Below are 24,282 nucleotides of genomic sequence, written 5' to 3' on the forward strand. Positions count from 1 at the left end.
TTTGGAACCAATATTTGAACCCATAAAAGATACATTAGAAGGTCTCTATACTTTATCATTTACTGATCAATTGGGGGATGTTGCACTTTTGAATTTTCCAAACTTACAAGTTGTTAGAAGTCACTTTCTTCCTGATGAACTGTCATCAGGTATTCACTGGCTCCACCTTCCAATCTTCAAGAATGTTAGAACAATTGTTACACACATATCTTCAAGTGGAAAGTTTTGGCAAGCGGCTGCAAGATTGGCTTTTTTGAATGCTTTGGAGGGAGTGCCTAACCTGAAACATATGGTCTTCACTAGAGCTGAGAAATTTGAATGTCAACCTATTTGTTATAAATTAGCCATACCACTGGAATATCGCGGGATTCAATGCCATGTCACTCCTCACCTAACACCTAGTGAGGTTCTGGTGTGTTCATTTTTTTTATAAATCATCCATATTGCTGCCGCAAAAGGCTTTTGAACATCTAGACTGATTTCTTCATATGCTCACCAGGAACTTGATTATAAACTAAACACCCCAATGAAATAAATCATCAAATTCACTTATTCAAATCCTCAAAATCAAACACTGTTGTCTAGCAATCTCAAGCGTGTTGAATGCAAAATAGAAATGGAATAATCATCTCTGTAGATTTGATAAATGTATATTCATAAACCTCTCTTTAAACAAAATATCAGCACTTATGCCTTAGGTTTAAGGAGCACAAGACTGAAGTTTTGCTCAAAGGAAGGGCTTTACAAATTTACACTTTCTTACAACACACCTCAGTCTCAGCCACCAGAGATCTTTTGAAATCATGACTTGCTTGCAAGGTGTGTGTTGTGGATGTGCTAACACCCTTGAAGATGGTGTTTATATATACTCCAAAATTCTAATTTTTGGCTTGATACACTCCTTGTCGAGACACTGCACCTATCTTGCTAGATGCAAATCGAGTTCAGGTTCTTGCCATTAAATTCATCAATCTTTTCTTCCTATTCCTTGCTCTGATGTTCCTCTTGATATCCTTTTGCCACATTTAGCTTTGACTGTTGCCCTATCAATTTGTTCAACCTCCCATTTTGTTCATTCCACTAAAAATAGAAACCTCACTTGTTGCTTTAAAAATGTGTATGGAAAAAGTTCACAATTTCCACTGACTCTTCATTTCCATTTGCATGAAGCCTGCATCTATACGCCATGGTAGTGTTATGGTCCATTTGATATTCACCTGCCTACTTACAATTCAAAAGCTCCTCACTTGCACCTGAATATTTTCTATAATGCAGTTCAGCTCTTTCTTTATCCACTTTTATTTCACATACATCCCATTTCATTTTCTGCCGCATCAACCTAATACTATATGTGGTTCTACATGAAATTTCAATGTTCCTTGCATTCTTTGTGCGCCTCATGAAGTATCCAACCTATCTTCAATTTTGACCAATATTTCCTCTTGATCATATGACTTTGTTTTTCACCTTCAAACAATTCATTGTCAAACTACCACTAGTTATTTCTTCACCTCCAGATACCCATCATTTTGCTTATTGTATGCCTCACTTTAAACCTAAGGTTGCGCACTGTATACTGATGTTATCATTTCACAGTTTATTTCAATCCATGTGTCTACCCTAAATTGTCTCTTTTGTCAACCTAGAGGTAAGTATACGTACCCTTAGGAAGACAAAAACCCCTTAATTAAACAACTTCGAGAATAAGGACTAGCCTCGAAGCCACCACAACTCACACTCAAGTTTCAAGAGTGAATTAATGAATAAAAACCCTGCCCATAAAGAACCTCATCAGAACAAAAAGATAATTAGAAGAACTGATTAACTAAGGCAACAAAGAATAAACCAAGACCCTAGTCAAGACTATATTGATATTGATAAATTAAAAACCCTGACTAGGAACTCTCCAACGTTATGAAACGAAATGACCAGTCAGGGTCTGAATCACTTGCTCAGGATCAAACCATGACCAGGCAAACTCTTTGCAAATAACACCAAAAAGAAAAATTACCAGGCCAGCAATAAAGTATAAATAACCATCTTTATCTCGACGTATAGTGTCTTTTTTCCCATCCTATATCACATCCAACAATCTTAACTTTTAGAAACCTAAAAACATCTTTAGAACAATTTAAACAAACCAGCCAAAAACATCTAGACTAGAACTCATAACTTACTTGTTACAATTCTATTCTTCATCATCATCTTTTGTGTTGTTTACACATTGTTATAAGCATTTTTTATTGTTCCATTTAAAACTGACTGTTTAACTGGAATCTATTTGCTCTTTCCAAATACCTAGTCGAAGATAATTCTAAGATCCCCTGTACGCTAAGAACTCTTAATGTCAGGAGTAGAATTTACTGACTCACCCTGAGGAAGGATTACTCTTTGTAACCTCCTGTAGCAGACCAGTCAAAAATATTGATTATTTTGACATGAGTACTCACTCTTGTTACTACCCTTGTCAGTGAAATCACTAACTAACACCTGACCTTTAACTCGTAGGCTCAAATTTACCTCAATAAAGATACACCCTTTATTGTAACAAAGCCGATAACAACCTTTTGATATCATCTCAGGTACGTTTACATTCAGTTTAGTCTACCTTTCATAGACTCAAGCTGACATTTGGGGGCCTCCTCTCACTCAGTTCCTTTTTTCTTTTTTAAAAAAATACAAACTGAACCTCACCTTTCTCATTTTAAGATTCATAAAAAGAATCATCAAACACTAAAAACAAATTTAAAAACAAATTAAACATTTTTACATAAACATTTCATCATTTCACTATCAATCTTAGATTCTTTTCGAGAACTTCCTTTTTTTGAATTTCCACATATCCATCCTTTTACAAACAAACTTATTCCTATCAAGCCAGCAACCATAGTAGAAGCACACCAATACATTTGGCATTTTCTCTCAACAATAGAAAAGCTACCAGTCAGCACCTCAGTGACTTCAATATCAACTAACTCAGAAATTGATTACCAGTAAGTTCCCAATTTTGAGAATAACATTTCAACAAAATATTATCACAATTCCAATTTAGCTAATAAATATTGCAACTACTCTTATCATCCAAGTGTCCCTGAACCCAGTGTTACAGTTACCAACCTACAAAGTGTTGGAGATATTTACATACAATAATTAGTGTTCTTTTCTTATTACTGAATTAACCATGTTATGTCTTATTACAAATATATATCTCCATTTCATACACACGAGATTTAACCTAACCTTTGTTTGTAACGCTTCTTATATTCCTGATCTACTCATTATTCAAAAGCTCTTTTTATTCATTAAGCTTTCTTCATACAAAACTAAACACCTCATCCCTATTCTATCTTATCAGTGATTGCCTTTAAATATCACTTAGACTGAGCCTTGTTTGTTTTGTTTGTTTTCTGATCAGGTATGATAGTGTCTTTGATTATTTATTATGTTTCTTGCTTTATTTGTTTCTATTTATGATAAAGCAATTCATTAAGCTTTCTTCATACACAACTAAACACCTCATCCCTATTCTATCTTATCAGTGATTGCCTTTAGATATATTATCACTTAGACTGAGCCTTGTTTGTTTTGTTTGTTTTCTGATCAGGGATTTGATCCATTAGGTTATGAGCCCAGTCGACCAGCTTGACTACAGATTCAAACAACGGTAAATTAAAGTTCTGAACACGGTTCTGCTAGCACAGAATCCGTTCCATTCAAACTTGAAATACCCTACTCTTTCAAAATACTCTTTTCGACCTTTGATAAATTCGAAACTTAATGAATTCAATCAATTCAAATCTATTCGCTGATCTTCGGAACCTTATCGATTGTACTACCCCACATTCCTGTCACCCCGCACTGGCTGACAGGAATAACTTAGAAGAAGGAATTGAGCTTTTGACATTGTCATACAACCAACCCTATCCAAACTCAAACTCAGTCAATCATGACAACAAACACTCAATCCTCTTCTAACAATCACTCATCATTTCTTATTGGACAAATTCCCAAACTAAATGACTCCAATAAGGTTGACTGGAACCTAGGCCTCAAGACTTATCTAAGAGGTCGAAGACTATTTAAATACATAAGTCAAGATGTTACGCTCTCCGAAAATGACATCAAGGATCCAGAGAAAGTAGAAATTCTCGAGGCTGAACAAGCCACTGTACTCAAAGTTATTTGAGCTTCGATTTCTCCCACTCGATTACCCATCATCAGAGGTATCAAGATTCCCAAGTCTACATTACAATTACACATCCTGAAATTTGATCATAGATACTCTGACAAGTGGCCATCTAGATCGTGCGCTTTAAGGTATAGAAGTACATGAGATGTTGAGTACAATATGCTTTTTGAGAGTTGCCAAATTGGTCATTTATAGTACAGGTACGTAAACTTTTTGTCACCGACTGTACAAGGTCTGGCAGAACCTGTTGGTGTACAAAACATGCCTACACAACCTCTATAACCAGAGTTATTCAGATTTTGACTTTTAGAACTGTGCAGAATTAAGTCCACAACAGGTCTTTACAATTGGAGAGGGGGAGATGGGCTTGTTGGTGGTGGGGTTATTTTCCAGAAAATAGGTACTTGGACCTGGTGTTTAGGCACTCGAAAAAAGTGCCTACATCCCAGATTAAGCACATAGGTTCCATTTTCCAGCACCTACATCATGTAGTTGTGATCAAATGACGCCTACATCTCAATTTTTGAAGTTTTCCAGATTCTACATCCTCAATGTAGGCGCTTTTGTGTGGGAAAAACCCATGTAGTTGCTGCCAAAACAGCACCTACATGGTTTTTCTGCGGGCTGCTAATAATCAGCTGTAGTATTCCTTCAAACATAAGCCAATTTAAGCTAGATACAAATATTCCAGCAATGCATAAAGATATCAATGTATCAGTTGCTGTTTTGGAATCTTTGACTAGCACAGCAACAACCTTTCTGTGCTCGCTTGGAACTGAGGTGTCTGTGTTGGATGGTGATTCATAACAATATCATTTACTTGTTTGTATCTGTGTTTCTTTTTTAATTCAATATCAAGAATTTGACAAATTTCATCAATGATTGATATTTTCAAAGCAGTTCCAGTGCCATTGGCAAGTCTACAAAATGTGTTAGTAGCTTGCTTATCAGATTCTTTGTGACATGGCTCATGTGGGACTACAGGCAAAATATCAGCAGCAATCAGTAAATGGTACGGTATTGGAAGAAAAATAATGAACTTACATGGGGTGCTCAAAAGAAAAAGTGAGGTGTGCTCAATTGAAATTGCATTTTGTTGGGATTTACTGGATTTTAGTCAATTTAACCAGACTTTAAAGGATTCTTGCTACCCTTTAGGGGTCTTAAAATTGACAAAAGGACTTAAAGGGGCTCAACAAGCTATTTTGCCATCTTCATGGGTCCCACTATCCTAAGGCCCTCATCATTTCCTGACAGGTCTACAATCTTGTATGCCTCAAATATAAAAAAGCCACCCTGGGAGTGGGCTATGATGTTGATCAAAATGGTTTTTTGGGGAGTATCACTTGAAGCTTGTGTGGTTTTCTGTCCTATATTGGGGAATATTATTTCCCCCATTTTGGCTCCATATCCCCACCCAAGTGGGGAGTAACATACCATAGAGCTGTAAGGGAGGTGTATGGGTTATGGAGTAGTGTTACAAGTGTGTATAGGATTGCAGAATATTGTACAGGGAGTTTCTATATAGAGGTTCCATCCTCTCTCCCTTTTGTTTTCTTCTCTTGAGGAACTCTTTTCCTCCTCTCTCTATTAGTAGCTTTTCTTTTATTGATAGTTCTTTTATATAGGCTTTTCAGGAATACAACTTTGGTGTTACTTTTGTCTCGCTTTGGCCTTGTGACCTCAATCCCAGTGAAGGTAGATTTGAGAGTGTGACCTTACGAGAGCATGTCTGGGTCCTAATTTGTCCTTGTCCCAGTTCTGCCCGTAAAGTTCTCTTCTTCCTCATCTGAAAATCTATACACAGAATCAGCTTGCCTTTCCAAATTCTCTCCCCTTTTCAAAGCCCCTCCTGTCCATGGTCTTAATAGAATTTTCTTGGAACAGAATTACCTCTAGTGCATCTATCTTCTCCATCAGACCCAAAAAGAAATGAATACCTATACAAAAGTAAACAAGGAATTCAATATAAAACACACACTCTCTCTCTTTTGGATCAAGTTTTGTCAGTTCAACTTGTTTCCAAAATGTTGCTTCATTTTATTGAAGCTTGTCATGCACTTACTCGAGCAGCTTGGGTATATTGAGGGTGATGATGGACTCATTGCGTGAACTTTGAGCACATGACACTGCGTGAAAAACCCTGTCGGAACCGGCCCCGCGACAGCCTGTCGCCCGGCATATGTATATATTTACATAGCCAGCGACAGATACACTTTTGGCCAGCGACACTTCAAGTTTTCCTGCGACAGCTGGTTTGGTTTTGCGACATCTCATCCCCACTCCCCCTCCGATCTGCCTGCGACATCTCCTTCGCCCTTCTTCCCTCTTCATCGCACCTCTTGATCTGGATCCGCCAAATCCTTCTCGAACCACTCCAGCAGTCCAGACTCCAAATCTCGAACGACTTTAGCAGTACAGCAGCAGTTGAAATCATCAGTGACGTAAAGGATCAAACGTCTCAGGCCAGGTTAGTCCGGTTTTCCTTTCACATCCCTCACTGTTTTCATTTATTTTCTCACAGCACAATGGCAAATTTTCCTGAAGGGGAAGCTCGTCACATGAGCGGTCAATCTCAAAGGGTCTTGTCATACCCGAGCCGTCTGAAGATCTCACCAGCCTACTTGCTTGCGTATATAAACCCCTACGATCTGGTGTCTTCTCACCGCTCATCATACATTTGTTTTCCCCCGTCTTTTCTAGAACTCTTTCCACTCTTGTATACCCATTTCATAAACCTATACATATACCGTTTTCATCGACATTGACGACCCTAACCCCTTCCCTCTTCTCTTTGTTTTTTAATTCCAATCAATCATGGCCGATGATGATATCCCGATGTCCGAAGGTACCTCTACGACCACTCCAGTCACGTCTACGATCCCTCCAGCCACCGCTACAAACCCCCTTGCCGATTCTGTCAGTGCTCTCATTGCCGACGCTCTCAAACAACAAGCTGCTCAATTCGAGGCCATCGTTGGCGGACTTCAAACTCAAATTGTCAATTTAAGTGTTGGAACCTCAGCCAAGAAGGACAAGAACCGGCAGTCAAGCTCCTCAACCAACCCCTACACCACACCATCTACGTCTAGAACTGCTCCCCGCCAATCAACTAGTGCCACCAAGACTTCGAAGTCCACTCCGAAGTCTACTTCAAAATCTACTCCCAAGTCAAATCAAAAGACGAAGAAATCACCCGAAGCCCCGCGAAAACGTCACGTTCTTCAAGTGTTTTCAAGCGAGCTGGCGTCTGATTTCAAGAGTACCAAGGTAAGAAATTTTGTTGCACTCATTCAATTAACCTCTCACTGACTTGATCTTATCATTCTAGGAAGCGCTCTATATTCACATCAAAATGATGTGGGGATTATTTAAGAAGAACGATGTTCCACCTCCTCCCAACCCCGCTCTGTTGAAGGAGTTCTATTTACGATTTTCCATGCTGCTGAGCGTTGAATATCATTCACCTTCGGACCTACTGACTGATTGAGTTCGTCTGACCATTTCGCCATGTCATCCTCGATTGAATTTTGGCTGAGAAACCACTGAAGCCAAGATGACAGACTCTGGGTGACGTATACATTTCGAGGAATCCCTATCTCGCAAGGTGGCAGGGTGAGCACGTGACTGGGCTTCATGTTTGAACTTTTTCCTGTATCACGTATTGATTGATACATTGTCTTGATGGTGAACAGTTCTTCACCGCAATCCAGAGCCTTTGGTGATTTCCGGTAGGTGCATGTTTGAGGTGCTTCGGCCGGGGTATACAAAGAGAAACATGCAGGACAACAGATTTGTTCATTTAATTCAGGTATGATGGCTAGTCGTTTGAGTATCGTACGGATATCCTTGGGGACACGAGTGTAATCATTTCGCTCCTTCGTTTTGCTTTCGGACTGTACAATGTCTGTTATACGCAAGACAAACCTTCGGGCTTTTTGACAGTTGATGTGACTAAGTCCGCAGAAAAGATGAAGCCAAGCGAGAAATATCGAAATGAGGGTTATGACTGATGGCAATTGAGGGATTAGCTTGAGTAACCTGGTTTCTGATCAAGTGAGTTAGCTTACCAGTAGGCGTTGAGTCATTATGATGATAATCTGAGTCGGCTTGTGATGTTACTGAATCTGAGTCGCTATCGTTATTGTCTCTTGCAGAAGTCAAGTGTGAAGCTTGGGGTAGATGAGGTAATTGAGGTAGTCTGATATCGCGTTGATGATGACTCAGTTGAGTTCTACGTGACTGAAATTGGCCTTGTATGGTTTTTCCATCTGGACCCGTGCATGTTTTGATCACACATTGCAAGCAGGTGCAAATGATTTCTGGGAGAAATCAAAGAGGTCAATGAGTGATATTGATCCTAAAATCAGCGTAGATGACAAAGGTACTTACTCGGCGGATCTCCCATTGAAAGATGGAGATGGATCGGCTACGAGGTGGAATCCAAAGTCGGACGTGGTGAAATGAGATCGCAAATTGAGGTGAGTTGTGATATCTAATAAGCTGGACAATCAAAGTCAAGATCGGTTAAAGGGCAAAGGTGTCGCAGCACCGACCTATGAGCTGAACAGGGATGAGATGTCGCAAAACCGAACCAACTGTCGCACAAAAACTTGAAGTGTCGCTGGCCAAAAGTGTATCTGTCGCTGGCTATGTAAATATATACATATGCCGGGCGACATTGAGGGTGATGATGGACTCATTGCGTGAACTTTGAGCACATGACAGGATGGCCGAGTGGTTAAGGCGGCAGTTTTGAATACTTCACATTGCATGAACACATCAGCTGCTTCACTATGTGAGCGTGAGTTCAAACCTCACTCCTGTCGAAACAGTTCTTGTTTTTATGAACAATTTTTCCCAGTTTTTGGCTTCAATCCCACTTTATGTCACTTTCCATGACTTTTCTTGCAATCTCATCCATTCAATTCCACTTCAAACTCAACTCTATATTGCATACTGTAACTGTCAGAAAGGGCACAAGACGCCTCAATGGCATATCACCTTTCTTACAAAGAACTCATTACATATTAATGGTGTTGGTAGCAACTGTTCATACATCATCATTAAGCTTCTTGAGGAAGTCTTCATACATTTTGAATTGTGTGTATTGTTGTTTTACTAAGTTGATTTGGCATTCTTTGCAGACACTAGACACCTTCAATGAATATGTTTGAAATGGTGTTGTGGTAATATGAACTGTGATCATAGAGGTCTAGATTGCTTATGAGACAAAAGGCATATATTGAAACCTATGTAGCAGTTGTGAATTGGGAAAAGCAATCAGATATAGTATGGTCTGATGTTGTTTCTTGGTATCACACTTTACAGCATTCAGATTGCCTGCCATGACTCACATCAGCACATGGTTTTTGTGAATCAAGAATCCATGTCAATGTGTGCTGGTATGAGTTATGTCAGATGTTTTTTTGGCCTGGGGATGAATTTTGTTTACACATGACTGACATGAGAAAATTACACGTCTAACCAATGCGCTGTTTATATGTTGGCAACGCCGAGCAATTGTGCTGCAAAAAACGTGCAACGCAATGGAACACACTACAGCGGATATACACCGCGGCGCAACGCACCACAGCGGACCTGTGGCTGCCAAGTGCGCTGCATATTACAACATGGAATTCACGGGGTTGTGGTGCGTCTGCAGACGTGCAATGCACAGTGCACATGTTCCGGTTTTCAGCAAGGGGACAGACATTGATATGATGGCAATCTCGAATATCAATTTCCACCTTGTTTAACTACATCACATCAGCTGGCTTATATCATCAATTACATCAAATCCCAACCAATGGGCATTTCACATTCAATCGAATGGATTCCAAAGGCGACTTGATTGAAGATGTTTTCAAGTTCCAGTCCCCCTCCATCCCTTACCGTTCAAGTCTTGAAATCCGTCTTTCACTCCTTCTCTTTCATCATGCCTAGTAGCCCAGGAGCAAAGGCTGTGGTTGATCAAAATGTGTCTTCCACTCCTCTTTGTCATTCAAGTCGTCCACCAACTCCTCATAAAAACATGTCTTCAATGGTTCAACCATCAAGAACTCGTATAGCCCTTCCACAAGCTTTGAAATCCAAGTCTAAGTCTACATTGCAAAAGAAGAAGTCAAATAAAACACCCAACAGTTTGAAACTGACACTGACAGTTACCGAAGCGATGACATCCAAGAAACGTACTCAAGGCAGCAAAACAAAGCCATTGCAGGTAAGTCTTTTGATACATTGTAATGTGATTTGAATTCAACTGAACTGATCCTGATCCTTTCAATATGACCAGGCAACCACCAAAGGTGTTCCATCAGACACCAAGATGAATCAAGACTTGGACGATGGTCTCACTGTGCGCCAAAAAGCCAAGTGTACCAAGGTTATGGAATCCGAGGAAGAAATTCAGTACAATGTGGTTGTGGATTACTTTGGGGCACCTGAATACCAGAAGACTGATGTGAGTTTCAAATTATATCATCTGTCACCTCACAGTTATTCATTATTAACATTTGATTTGATCTCCTCACCTCCTGGATACTATAGGACCAAACTATTCAACCTTCTTTGTACCCATGCCTTTGGTGCGGCCGTTACTGCTGTGTGTCCACCACCACCTTCTTCCGACCCGTTTGAACGTCCTATTGGCCAAAAAAACGCCAAACGACAACGCCAAGAGGCTGACTTAGACACAGAGAGGACTGAAGAAGTCAAGCGAGCTTCAGACATCCAGGAACAAAAGCTTGCGGTGCTAGAACAAGGACACAAGCTCGCTGATCGAGCTCTTCAAATCAATGCTGAGGCTAAGAGAAGTCACACTTATTATGAGGATATGAAAGTGTTAACAACTTCTCCCGACTTATGTCCAGATGAAGAGTCCAAAGCTGTTTTAAAGTTGATGAAAGCTAGATTGTTGAAGAAGTACTCAAATGATGAAGAGGGTCAAGCTGATGATTAGATTAGTATTTTAAACTTGTAAATTGTTGTTTAACCTCAATAGTTTTTATTAGTTGAATCCGATTTAGTGGATCTCATCTCATCTCATGTTTTACACGTCTAAGTTTTTTGTTCACTCAATTTTTTTTTGTTCTATGGATTTGGCTTCTCAATAGTATAGCTGAAATACAAGTCATTTTCACGTATGCTTTTAACAACTTTGCATCTGAGAGAATATGAAAATAAGAAAGATACAACAATCCATCTTGATGAGATATGTGTAGCATGAAATTGAGACAAAAATGATGATAACAAGTTAATAAAACTTGTAGGAAGTGATGAGTTCCTAATCATTACAACCAGAGCCCCGTTTCATCCACATCGCCGTCTTGAGATCAGCCATCAAGCGTAAGTATTGATCACGATCTCGTAGTTGTGACATAGTAACATAATACTCAGCAAGGGTATAAGATAATTGTGGATCGAGATGATTTGGATGATTCTAAGGCCGTGTTTTGTCCAATAGTCAATGGTGACTTGATCGAGCTCACCACGATCCTCTACAACCATGTTGTGGAGGATGATGCAACATAACATCACCTCAGTCATTTCCTTGAGACTCCAAAGCCGACATGGTTGAGTTAAGATATGCCAGCGCGCTTGAAGCACACCAAAAGCGCGCTCAATATCTTTCCTCAGCGCTTCCTGCAGCTTGCAGAAATGTCGACTCGCTTCATCCAAAGGGTTTTGAATGGATTTGATGAGGACGGGCCAGGGAGGATAGATCCCATCTGCCAGATAGTATCCACGAGTGTAATGATTCCCATTCACCTTGAAGTGGACTCGATCTTCAGAACCTGGAGTGTAGAATAGGTCAGATCTATCCTACATAATGTAATGCGAAAAACCTACCGTTGATGAATGAATCAAACAAAGGACTCTTCTGTAAGACATTAATATCATTCAGAGCTCCTGGTGTCCCAAAGAAGGCATGCCAGATACGTAGATTTTTTGAAGCAACAGCCTCCAGTATAACTGAGGTTCCTTTTTCTTTCCCCTCGTACTGACCAGCCCACGCTTGAGGGCAGTTCTTCCAAAGCCAGTGCATGCCATCTATACTCCCTTTACATCCTGGGAAGCCTCTCATTTCATTTTCTTTCAGTATTACTTCCAGCTCTTCGGAGTTTGGAGGTTGTAGATATTCTTTTCCATAAATCTCAATGATATTGTGTACAAAATGTTTTAAACATTCTACTGCAGTACTTTCACCAATTTTCAAGTAATCATCTGAACCATCAGCAGCAGTTCCATACACCAACTGTCTCAGTGCAGCGGTGATCTTCTGGGTTGTTGAATGTCCTAGTTGCAGACAGCAATCCTATATGAAATGTAGATATTAATTAGATTGAAGAAACTTTTGGAAGATTTGAGATTTGGATAAACTTACACGACGTTGTATCCAGTATCTGCTGTGTCCTTGCAGGTCAGTAGCCAGTCTCTGAAAGAGTCCTGGACTCATCCAGAACCGTCTTTCAAATAAATGGCGTGGATACAACGGCGATTCGACAAAGTAATCGTTTTGAAGGAGTTTATCGGCAGCAATTTGATCACGTTGAATCCGTGCATGTGTGTTCTGATGGCTGGGTGTAGATGGATTGTTGATGAGATCCATGATCAACTGATCATAATCTTCATCTTTGAGTTCTTCATTGATTGATTTCAAGTGTTGTTCTAAAACAGACAATGCGTCCATTTGAGAAGATGATTTGAGTTTGGGCTTTGAAAAGAATTGTGTAGCCTCAAACTAAATCCAACGGTTGTGGGCACAGTCTGTATATTTGGATTAACTAGTATTAACCCCAGCTTTACAGACAACGACTGTGGGAACTGGCTTTAGTTTAGTTGACCCTGACTAAAGATCTCTAAGTTTACCCACGCTAAAGCCAAAATTGACGCCAACGGTTGGAGATGCTCTTACCAAGATAATCAAATCTTCTCAGCCATTAGTGGTGCTTGAAGTAGACCTGGTTTCAAAAAACTTGGTTAACCTCTAACCTAAAAAAATTCCCACTTGGAGAGTGAGCATGCAAGAGAGTGAATTATTGGTTATCCACAAAATTTGGCATGTGGGCATGCAACTTTTGGCTGAGGAGTTTTTTGACCTGCCATAACTTCTCACCACATAAATAAACAGTCTTTGGACCAAAGCGAGTTCATGTGCACCTGCTGAACCTGAATACATTCATGTATCTAGCAGCATATTTGATTCAATGATTGCAGAGCAATGACAGGCTGAAGTTCAAAAAAACCAAATCTCCAAGAATGCTGTCCAACCTGTCAAAAGCTCATACTGGGCCAGCTGAGAGGTTACATGTAAACACATTGTTCAAGTCTTTCTACAGTTCTTTCCTGAAACCAAGAGAGATTCCAAAGAACCAGTATGTGTAGGTTGAGTGGGTGCACATGAACTTTCTTTGGTCCAAAGACTGTTTATGTATGTGAAAAGAAGTTATGCCAGGTTAAAAAAACTTTCCAGCCAAACATTTCTTGCTCACATGCCAAATTTTGTGGCTAACTCATAAGTCCCTCTCTTGCAGGCTCATGCCAAGGGAGACTTTCTTGGGTTAGGATCTACTCAGTTGACTTTTTGGCTGTGAGCTGTCAAAACATGTCAACTTGATACACAAATTTACTGCCAAAAATCAACTGGGTCAGCTGAGTTTTTCTTAAAAGCCAGGTCTACTTTGAGCACCACTATTGGCTCACTATCAAGCATAAAGTCTACATACTGTGATCAAATCCTCTTGAAAATTTTCTTCAAAACACATACAACTCAATACCAAATCTCCTCACTAAATCATCTCTTTTAGAAAACAAAAAACTCTTGTTTTCTGAATCCAACAGCTCAGCAAAGAAAACTCAAAAAGATGTATGATGAGTTTATATAAAGGCTGAAGGTTTAGGTAATTAAGTTGGATTGTAATCTTAAAATGTTTCAATCAAGAAAAAAAAAAGTTAACCTATATGACTCTGAGCCACAATGCACTTCATAATCATTGTTTCTTTGGGAAACTTATTTTATGCTGGTAGTGTATGTATTGTCACAAGTCATCAAGAAAAAACAATGATGATAATGAACATTCACTTCAAATCAATCAAGAACCTGAAAATGAGATTATCTTGTTATCATGACTCATAAAATCCAAAACCCTTCCAAACCCCACCACCACCAAAACCAAGAAAACCTGAACCCAACTTGATTTTTTCCCCTTCAGATTTATCAAGAGATCAATGTAATTTATATTTTTCATCAAATTCAAAATCAAATTGTAAATAAATAAAAATCAACCAAAATCTAAACTCCAAACCCAAACCAAAAATAATGATTCCCAAACACAAAAAAAAAAGAAATCCTAAACCGAATAATCTTTTACTTTCACCAATGTAAACTCAAACCACCCAGTACCTACACCTCACTCTTTTCCAAACCTTTACCACTATCACCACCCATGACTCATCCACCCAAATCCCTCAACTCCTCTCTGCTTTGTTTTCCTTTTTACATTCTTCTAACTTCAACCACTTCATCCCACTTCCAATCCCTACAATCCAACTCACCTTCTTCATTCCCATTCCCATCCCCGCTCTGATTCCCACTCCAAAGACATTTCATCAAACTATCTCTATAACTTTCTTTAATCAACTCACGTTCACGTAATCCAGAATACCCTCCTTCTCCTTCTCCATCTTCTCCATCTTCTTCTTCTTCCGCAAAGTCTTGGTTTAAACTTTGATCAAAAGATGAAGTAAGTAAAGGTAAACACCTTCGATCGATCTTCATTCTCAAAAAAACCAGATCAGTTTCCAAAACCTTTCCAAAATAAACCATGATCTCAGGTGTCAAACTTTCCATCGAAAGTTCAATCACCTAAACCCCCAAAAAACACCCAACCAGATCAGTATAACGATCACATCGTTTTCAAGAAGTTTAGATGATTTTCATTACATACCTTTAGTGCAATCCGATCACCTTTTTTTGTACTTTGACAATCTACTTTCTCATACCTATCCCACTCTTTGATCACTTTTTCTTTATAGTCCAATCCGACTTCGACGTCTTTACCCAAACCTTTCTCTTCCTTCGGTTTAATCAAATGACCTCCAGATTTAATAAACTCATCATACTCCAGTTCAATCTCATCATCCCTTCCCTCTTCTTCTTCCAAACTCTGATCTCTCATCTTCGCAGCTCTAGCTCTTTTATTCCTCTTGACCTGTTTTTTCCTATTCTGGGCTCTTTTTCTCTTACTACTAGTACTACCATTTAAACAATCTTGATAGGACCCCATTGAACCAGTTGAGATTTGTCCAGGAACCCAATTCGGATCTTCTACATCTACCCAACTAATCTGAACATTCCTAGGTATCGTGCATGGGTCCCTTAAAGAAGGAGGAGGTCCATACCCTACGCCAATCTGATGGTTATCTACCTGTTCTTTTACTTCATCGAGAATTTCTTCACGATCAAACTTGGGTGAAGCAGGTGTATAAGTTGGACTACTCTTTTGTAGACTTCTTGCTTCGGGTTCTGCTTCAGGTTCGTTCTGATAAAAGACTATTTTACTGGCTTGGTGAAGTTCAGTAGTGGATGAGTGACGTAGGTTCTTGCGTTTGTTTTTGTTGGATAATGAAAACATTTTGAAAGAGTCAGGTTGGATGATTGGGACTCGTTTGGGTTGGAGTGGGAGGATTGGGTTGGAGGGTCTGGTGTAGGTCGAAGTTGAGGTTGAGGCGGTTGGCTGAGGGTTAGGGTCAGGAGGTTTGATGGGCGCTGAGGATGGGGCTGAGGAATTCGAGTCTGATTCGGGATCTGAACTTGAACTTGAACTTGATTTAGATCCTGAACTTGATTTGGATGCTGATCCTGAGTCGGAATCGGAATTGGAATCGGATTCAGTTTCACTAGATTCAGTAGTAGATCCTGAGCTATTCGATGATTTTTCATCCGAAGAAACCGTCCTAGTAGGTCCGATCAAAGTACACCCAGACCTTCCCAAACCTTTCTCAACCTGACCAAGCTTTCCATGACGCTCATTGCTACTCAAGCCAGTCCGGGATCCTTGATCTTCTGATTCTAAAGATTTAATGGGTTCTTGTTGTCTTAAAAACGATCTCCGTTTCCGTTTTCGTGAGTTTCGGGCCTTCGTTCGGGAACTTCCTGTGCCTGGAATCGGAGTGGTTCGGGTTGGATCATGATTAGGGATCAGAGATTTGCAGGGTTCTTGGGAAGCTTTCTGGCTCGTGGAAGAGGAGGAGATTGGTAATGGTTTGATGGGTCTTGGGATTGGGGTTGGGTTTGAATGTGTTTTGTTGGGTTCGGTTGGGATTAGGTCATGTTTTGAGGATAGTTTGGTGGACGTTGAGGTTCGTTCGGGTATAAGTTTAACACTATTTAATGTTGAAAAATATGAGTTGGATTTTTTTTAGTGTTTGAGTGTGATTAGTACAAACTCACTCAATCACATCATTCTGTTATTCAAAAATTCACCAAAAAAAAGTTTTAAATGATTTTTTTTCAAAGGGATTTGGTAGGAGTTTTTTGAATTGGATCAGGTTTTTAGACTTACTACATCGATTACCGTACAAGGAGACTGATCCAAAAAAGCAAAACCTAAGAAAATTGTACAAATCATCGTTATTAATTAATCAGTTTCCAGAAAGAATGATGATAGAGAGAGAATGTACCTTGAGATTCGAGTTGGATTTGAGAAGATGGATGAGAATCGATCGAAGTGGATTGAAGGATCGAGTGTTTGAATTGAAGGATCGAATGGAATGGATCAAAGGTTAACCATAGTTGATGAGAAGTGAGTGGTGCATGAGTCTTGACTCTTACTCTCTTTAAATTCTCATTCATCATCACAAAATGGTAATGGCAATGGCAATGAAGGAAGAAAACAAATTAACAAAAGTTGGCAATGGAGTAAAGACCCGAGTCTGAATACTCGACACCAACCCACCGGATCGGATCAAAGTCTCAAACCCTCATCCAGATTCCAATCCAACCCATTCCCATCCATTCCCATCCATTCCATCAAGAACAATGACTTCAATCGATCCCAACCAAAACCAAAACAATCTAACATTAGCAAGAGAACATTCACACAATGCCAGAACAACAAACTCAAAAAGCTTAGCTCATTGTTCTCAATTACCTTCGAATTCATTAACTTTAACTCAAACTACTCAACTTGATGGACTTATGACTATCTTACGTGATTCGACGGTATGGGTTGTTCTGTAATCATCAAAATCAAAACCAAATAACATCAGATGAAAAAATCAAATTGGTTTCTGACTTCTGGTTTCTGGTTTTTGGTTTACATGGGCTTTCTATACTATTACAGACACTCAGATCCGAGTTTATTTTCACGGCTGATCGGATCATTAGACTTTTAGTAGAAGAAGGTAACCTATATTCCAAAACCTATCTCAAAGGTTTTTTTTACCAACTTTTTGCATAATCTCAACTTACTTGAACATTGTTTGTTTTTCTTTTCATTATAGGTCTAAACCATTTACCTGTTGAACCTCATGGTTCGTTTGATCTTTTTCTTCGTATATCTTACAAAAACTAACCAAGTTTTTTTGGGTTTCTTTGGTATTTTTGATTTCTTTGGTTTCTTTTGTATTTTTGGTTTTTTGGTTTTTTTTCTTTTGGTTTCTTTGTTTTTTTTGGTTTTTTCTTTTGGTTTTTCTTTGGTTTTTCTTTGGTTATTTTTGGTTTTTTGGGGGTGGTTTAGTGGTAAGTACTCCAACAGGTTCGAAATACGAAGGGGTCAAGTTCCAAGGCAAGATCTGTGGAGTTTCAATCATGAGAGCAGGTGAAAGTATGGAAGCAGGTTTACGTGAATGTTGTAGAGCTGTTAGGATCGGAAAGATTTTGATCCAAAGAGTTTGTCATTTCTCAAAACCTCCAAAAAAAACAAGAAAAGCAAGTCTTGGTGTTTTTTTATCTTGGAATTGATTTTCTTTTTTCTTTTGTAGGATGAAGAAACTTGTTTACCTAAATTGTTTTATGCTAAACTACCTGATGATATCAAAGACCGTTACGTCTTTCTCCTAGACCCAATGCTAGGTCCGTCCATCTCTCCTTCCCATCGCAACAGAAACCTCCATTCACCAAGTTTCCTTTGACGGTCGAGCCTTGAATAGCTACAGGTGGATCAGCAATCAAAGCCATGGAAGTCTTAATGGAAAACGGAGTACCGGAAGAAAGGATCATCTTTTTGAATCTGGTGGCTTCGCCTCAAGGCTTAGGTAACGTGTTTTCAAAACATCCTTCTGTTAAGGTTATTAGTGCTTGGGTTGATGAAGGATTGAATGAGAAAAAGTAAGCTTGATTTCGGTTTCTTGGGTTTTGAATTTTGGATTTTGGATTGGATTGGATTGGTGGATTGAAATCGAATGTCTTGGGTTTTTTTGTAGATATATTGTTCCGGGTTTAGGTGGTAAGCTTTTTTTTGGTTTCTTTGGATGTTTTTTTCGTTTGATTCATGTATTGAAATCTTTGAAAAAAATGTTGATGATTTTTTTTTCATAGATTTCGGTGATCGATATTTTACTAGCTCATGATTGATTTATTATTGGGTTCGGAGAGTAATCGAAACCAAAGATCTTGAGTATGAAACCATTCTCAAGAATATAATAATTTTGGTCTTTTCTTAAAGAAGTTGTAAATCGTATTAATGAAAGATTATGCTTAATTGATCAAATGATTTATTGTAAACATAAGATGATTTTTTTTCACAAATACCAGGCATTTGAAATTGACTTTTGGGTTTTTTTGGGTTTTGAAAGAGAGGTTTTTTTGGAATTTGATTGATGAAAGATGAAAGTGTAAGTTTGAATTGGATCATAGTGTGAGAATCATTAGTTGAGTGTAAAAAGATGGGATTGGTTTGATCTGATTCTCAAATCTGACTAGTTTCTTTTAGAAAAGGTATACCATCTTTTTTAAGGTATTGCAAAGTGAGATGGATTGTTTCCTGAAAGAAGGACTGATCTTTTTCAAAGTTGATAAAAATCAGTAAAACTTTGGAAGTTTTGTTTTTATTCTTATAATTGTAATCTTTCATTTTTCATAACCTTTGAATGGAATTTTTAAAAAGACTCCGCTAGATCAAGGAGGATTTGTCTTTATATATTTAATAGTGAGCTGGTCATAGTCTTGGTTCATATCACCATCATGTCCGTGTGATGTTCGCTCGTCAACGAGGGCACGCGAGTCGCCTTTGTGCCTCAAAGGCAGTCCGCGTGCACTCGTCGTCGGGCGACTGCCACAAGGACACGGTGCACCGTACTTGACTTTTCTTATCCTGGGGATGGGGATCAGAGTCATAAAGTGGTGTGGTGGTAGAAATCGGATGAGTAAATGAAAAGCTCATCAAAATCAAGGGGTTGAGATCAATTGCAGATTGTAGTTGGTAAGCGCACATGATATCCTCACGTTATCATAAGCTGGAGAATGTCAAGAAGTAAGACTCTTAGATCTTATGACATGACTTGTTTTCTGTTTCCTCAGCTATGGAAGTCTTGGGTCTGACTTATGGTAACCACTTATAGCTTGGTGAAAAGATTTATATGAGGTGGCACTGATGATATATGGAAATCATCTTGGAAAAACAAATAGAAAAGATTAAGAAGTTTCTGTAGCTTTCTGATTATCATGACCAAACAAAAAGATGAATCTTCTGCATGAACAGGAATTTCATTCTATCAGATCACAGTGACCATGAATTTAGATAAACTTATCACTTTAAGAATAGATCACACATTTAACAATGAAGCAAAGAATCCAACAAGTATAATTGATTGCAGACCAGAACCGATTTCTGATTCTTATTCTTATGCTGAATCTAAAGGGTTAGAAAGTTTTGATGGGTAAGGACAATCCAATGGATCTTGATCATGATGGTGTTGACACATCCTACACCCTATTTCTCGTTCTGGTACTATACCATGAGTCACTAGACTGTCTTGGGCTGGGATGATGCCTTTTTGACTTTGGATGGTTTGGATCATTTTACTGTATGTTTGGTTGATGGAGAGAGAGAGGATGAAGATGAAACTGATCAGGTTGAGGTTCATGGTGATGAAATGTCTGGTTTGGGGGTCAAGTGTTAGTTCATGGATCGTGGTGATGAATTATGTGATGGTTTGAATGTTTAGAGACTCACCAGGAAGATTAAGTAACGATATTATATGTGGATTGGACTTGAATTTAAACTGATAGGATCTGAATATATCAGAAAGGATGAAGAGTGTGGAGATATAATCTTGGCTCAGTTTGTTTACAACCAAGATATAGGTACATGATCAGACGCCGAAAATCATAGGAAAACCTACCAAGGCAATCGAAAAATGTCGGACGAAGTGATGATTAGATAAATGAACCAATGATGAGAGAAACAGGTGGCCTTTTTTATATTCGTGGTAGAAAATTTCACTCGCCAATTCTTGCTTCATCAAGTTCTGGAACATTATGCTGCGTTTGGTTGTATTCGTTCCTACAGTGTTGTAGACATATCAGATCTGAAGATTGATGAGTCTCATATGCTAGAGACGTCGTTTGTGGACTCGTATGAGATCCTTTGATCAGAGAAGCTGAGTTACTGCTGTCCAACTCTTACCTCATCAAGTGATGTAACACAGTTCTGGGTTTGATTGCATGACCTTTTTCAGAGTTGTATCATGATCAGCTTCTGACATGTGGAGATTGCTGAGTCTCTTATGCTGGAGAAGTTGATGATGGTTTCCTATGATACACGTCCTTTGATTCATGTAGTGTTTGGTATTCGCTTTGCTGGACGCAGCGGTTATAAGAAGTGTGATGGCCAGTTGGATATGACGGTGTGAAGCCATTGCCGTCCAATCACAAGATTTATATTTCATAAACTTTGTATTTTAACACTCTTTGAGCCACCTCATGAGCAAAAAGCTTCATCATCAAGGATGTTTTAAGAGTTTTCTCACATGTGATATTTTGTTCAGAATTCTCAACATCATGAACCCTCCTAATAGTACACATTATGAAATTTCAAGCATTAATTCAAGTGTCTCTTCTTTGTAAAACTAAATCTTTATTCATGACAGTTTTTTGTTGAAAATTTCCTTGTGGAGGTCTTTTACTTTTTTATGATTTCATGCTGTTTTCTTGTGTTCTGTTGATTCTTTTTCAATGAATTGTTGTTGTAAGAGGTCAAGCTTAACTTTAAGGGAGCATAAAGTGTTCTTAGTGAGACAGTGAGAACACAAGTAAGAGATGAAGTGAAGTACCTGGTGGTACAAGGAAGAAAGGAATAAGAATGAATTGCTGTAATCCAAGCTGCACAATCATGAAGAAACCTTAAGAGAGGACAAAGTGTTCTTAGTGACACAGTCAGAACACCGGCACAGCCGTTGTAAGATCCATTGGCAGATTTTGAGAGCTTTGTATTTTTGCTAGATTTGATGTAGAGGTCAAAAACTCGGAAAAGCCCTTTGGAGATGACTCTACTGCCCATTGGTCCAATCTACACCAGGATAATAGGGTTCAGTCTGAAAGTGATATAGTTTTGAGTTTTTGACTTCAAATGTTAAATCTGGCAATGACAAAACTTCACAAAAATCTGCCAGTAGATCTTCTGACAGCTGTAGGAGAGGTGAAGTGAAGTACCTGGTGGTACAAGGAACAAAAGAATATTGATGAATGAGGAAAAAGGAAAACAATAATGGAGCACATGCAGTCTTATATAGAACAGGACTCGTATAACCTTGTTACAATAAAATAGGTTTGAAGAAGGAAGCAAAATGAGAGCTATGTCATAGTAGTGATGTCTTATCCAGACAGAAAATGACAGGAATATCTTATAAATATAAGTTGTTTCCCTCAGATTTCCTTTTGGGAGAAACTGAAGTGATGAATTTGGAGTGTTCAAGCCAAAGGTCAGTGCTTGTCACTTCACCTGGTCTGAGGACTATCCTATCTTTGATGGTGAAAAAAGGGAAGGAGTTAGGCACAGAGGTTTTGTTTTGCAAAAACTCAAAACCTGATTTTGTAAAGTGCTAACCTCTGGACAGCCCCGGGGGGTCTGAGCGTGTTGCAGTAAGAGAAAAGCACAACCTGAGGCCCAGAGGGCGGCCTAGTAATACTACAATACGTAAGAAGAACCAAACTAGATGGGAGGGACGGTGGGAAACAAAAATTTATGACTAAAAGAATAGTGCACAAGGTAAAATTTGTTGATAAAGGTGTGGATGAGTACAAAAATAAGGTAAAGAGAACCACTGCAGAAGAACAAGGTTTTTAAGAATTGTGAGAGATCAAATAGGATCTTTACAAAAGTTTGAAAACCGCCATAAGCTCTTTCACAGCCCCCAACTACTGGTCACTGGCAGGCCAGTACATCCAATGTCTCCAAAATGTTTTCAACAAAACTTCAATTTGTTTTTAGCATAACATCCATCTGCTATCAAGATGTTTTGGGTCAGTTACCAGCAAAATATGTCATACCACCAAAATTGAGATGATGTCATACAGCATCATAAACCTGTACTAACCTGTGCCTGTATTTCCCCACCAAGAATATATAGTTTATTAACCTTTGTGACATAAATTGACTGAGCTATTGAGGTTTGAAAAAAAATCACGGACAAAAATACTATTTTTGTACTACACATAAGAATTGATCCTGGAATATCTTCCAGCTTCATGAATATACATACACAAAAAAAATGATATTCCTTTTGAAAATATGTTTCTCCACATTTTGGTCGCTTAAAGCCTTCCTGTATGGGCAGTATTTCTATATGTAATTGTGGTGTGTACATGAGCAGTCAACAATTTGATTGATTCTTTGTTTCTAGGCAGAATATGCCAAAGTTTATGGCAGGAATTTTTGTCAAATATCTACATGTATATCAATCAGATTCAGAATTTGGCAATATGTTCCCTCAATATTTGTATTGGGGCAAAGCTACTTCAGCTAATCAAACTCTCAGACACATTCAGGAATTACATATAGAAATACTGCCCATACAGGAAGGCTCTAGGGGACAAAAATGTGGAGAGACATGTGTTCAAAAGGATTATCAATTTTTTTGTATATATATTCATAAAACTGTGAGATATTCCAGAATCAATATTTAGATACAGTACACAAGTAATATTTTTTGTCCGGGATTTTTTTTTCAAACCTCAATAACTCAGTCAATTTATGTCACAAAGGTTAATAAACTATATATTCTTGGTGGGGAAATACAGGAGCAGGTTTGTACAGGTTTGTGATGCTGTATGGCATCATCTCAATTTTGGTGGTCTCCCAACCACTTCTCAACAAATTCTCAATCAATGGATGTTATTCATTTGATATCCATTTCATAACTTCCTCATAACTTGCTCATAACTTGCTAGGGTCGGTGGGAGGCACTGGCCTGCCAGTGACTTGTGATTGGGGGCTGTGTTTACCATTACAAGTGAACCTTCAAAGAAGGTTAGAGAACAAAATCTGATTCATTTGATTTTTGGATTTCACAACTCCCTGAGCCAACACTCATTCCCTTTGGTTAAAACACGTCCCAACCACAAGTAAAGAACTGGGTGTGGAGCAAGACCACAGGGTAATCCATACCGTCATTTGGCGGGCATGAATTACCATCATATGGCAAGATTGGCCCGGTGGTAGACGGCCGGCGCCAGACGGACGTCGCCAGACGGACGTCAGTGGTGTGGCAGTCCATGTCTTTGGCCTCCAAGCCAAGGAGGACTGACGCGTGAGTGAAACTGGAGCTAAGCTCCAGATCCTCACGCACTCTAGGTTTATTGTGCCGCGCTTGTTCTTAGATCTCTAAGAATGAGAGCGGCGGGTTTCAGGTGAAAACCTAGCGCTCATCTATGGTACGCGCTACTCTTGTGAATATCAAGAGAGGTCGCCGTCAGATGAGCTGTGTGCATGAGAGCGGGCAAGGGACCCTTTGAACCAAGGGCGGGGGGGAATGCAATGTGAGGGTTCGAAAAAGAGAGGTCTCTGACCGTGACAAGAGAAAGCCTTCAGAAGCAAGGAGAACGGCTGTGAGAGGACGATGGAGAAGAGCGGAGGAAGTGAATCTACGAA

At 39.1% G+C, this 24,282-nt stretch overlaps 4 protein-coding genes across 4 annotated transcripts; 2 read left to right on the plus strand and 2 right to left on the minus strand.

Annotated features, from left to right (window-relative positions):
• Positions 1 to 7,006: 7,006 nt before the first annotated feature.
• MELLADRAFT_89684 (uncharacterized protein) lies at positions 7,007 to 7,679 on the plus strand (the record flags this gene model as incomplete). Its single annotated transcript, XM_007412625.1, has 2 exons — positions 7,007 to 7,459; positions 7,521 to 7,679. 2 exons carry the CDS (start codon positions 7,007 to 7,009, stop codon positions 7,677 to 7,679), a joined length of 612 nt encoding a protein of 203 aa, XP_007412687.1.
• A 6,757-nt stretch (positions 7,680 to 14,436) lies between these two features.
• On the minus strand, positions 14,437 to 17,054 carry MELLADRAFT_117170 (uncharacterized protein; the record flags this gene model as incomplete). Its single annotated transcript, XM_007412774.1, has 5 exons — positions 14,437 to 15,056; positions 15,139 to 16,576; positions 16,644 to 16,657; positions 16,756 to 16,799; positions 16,874 to 17,054. 5 exons carry the CDS (start codon positions 17,046 to 17,048, stop codon positions 14,688 to 14,690), a joined length of 2,040 nt encoding a protein of 679 aa, XP_007412836.1.
• A 177-nt stretch (positions 17,055 to 17,231) lies between these two features.
• Positions 17,232 to 18,763, plus strand: MELLADRAFT_89686 (uncharacterized protein; the record flags this gene model as incomplete). Its single annotated transcript, XM_007412626.1, has 8 exons — positions 17,232 to 17,414; positions 17,536 to 17,596; positions 17,696 to 17,725; positions 17,932 to 18,083; positions 18,176 to 18,266; positions 18,344 to 18,521; positions 18,617 to 18,639; positions 18,732 to 18,763. The coding sequence occupies 8 exons, from the start codon at positions 17,232 to 17,234 to the stop codon at positions 18,761 to 18,763; spliced, it is 750 nt and encodes a 249-aa protein (XP_007412688.1).
• A 1,272-nt stretch (positions 18,764 to 20,035) lies between these two features.
• Positions 20,036 to 20,278, minus strand: MELLADRAFT_124519 (uncharacterized protein; the record flags this gene model as incomplete). Its single annotated transcript, XM_007412773.1, has 1 exon — positions 20,036 to 20,278. One exon carries the CDS (start codon positions 20,276 to 20,278, stop codon positions 20,036 to 20,038), a length of 243 nt encoding a protein of 80 aa, XP_007412835.1.
• Between the last annotated feature and the right edge of the window lie 4,004 nt (positions 20,279 to 24,282).

The sequence above is a fragment of the Melampsora larici-populina genome (genome assembly GCF_000204055.1).
Source record: "Melampsora larici-populina 98AG31 unplaced genomic scaffold MELLAscaffold_32, whole genome shotgun sequence".
NCBI classification, from domain to species: Eukaryota; Fungi; Basidiomycota; class Pucciniomycetes; order Pucciniales; family Melampsoraceae; genus Melampsora; species Melampsora laricis-populina.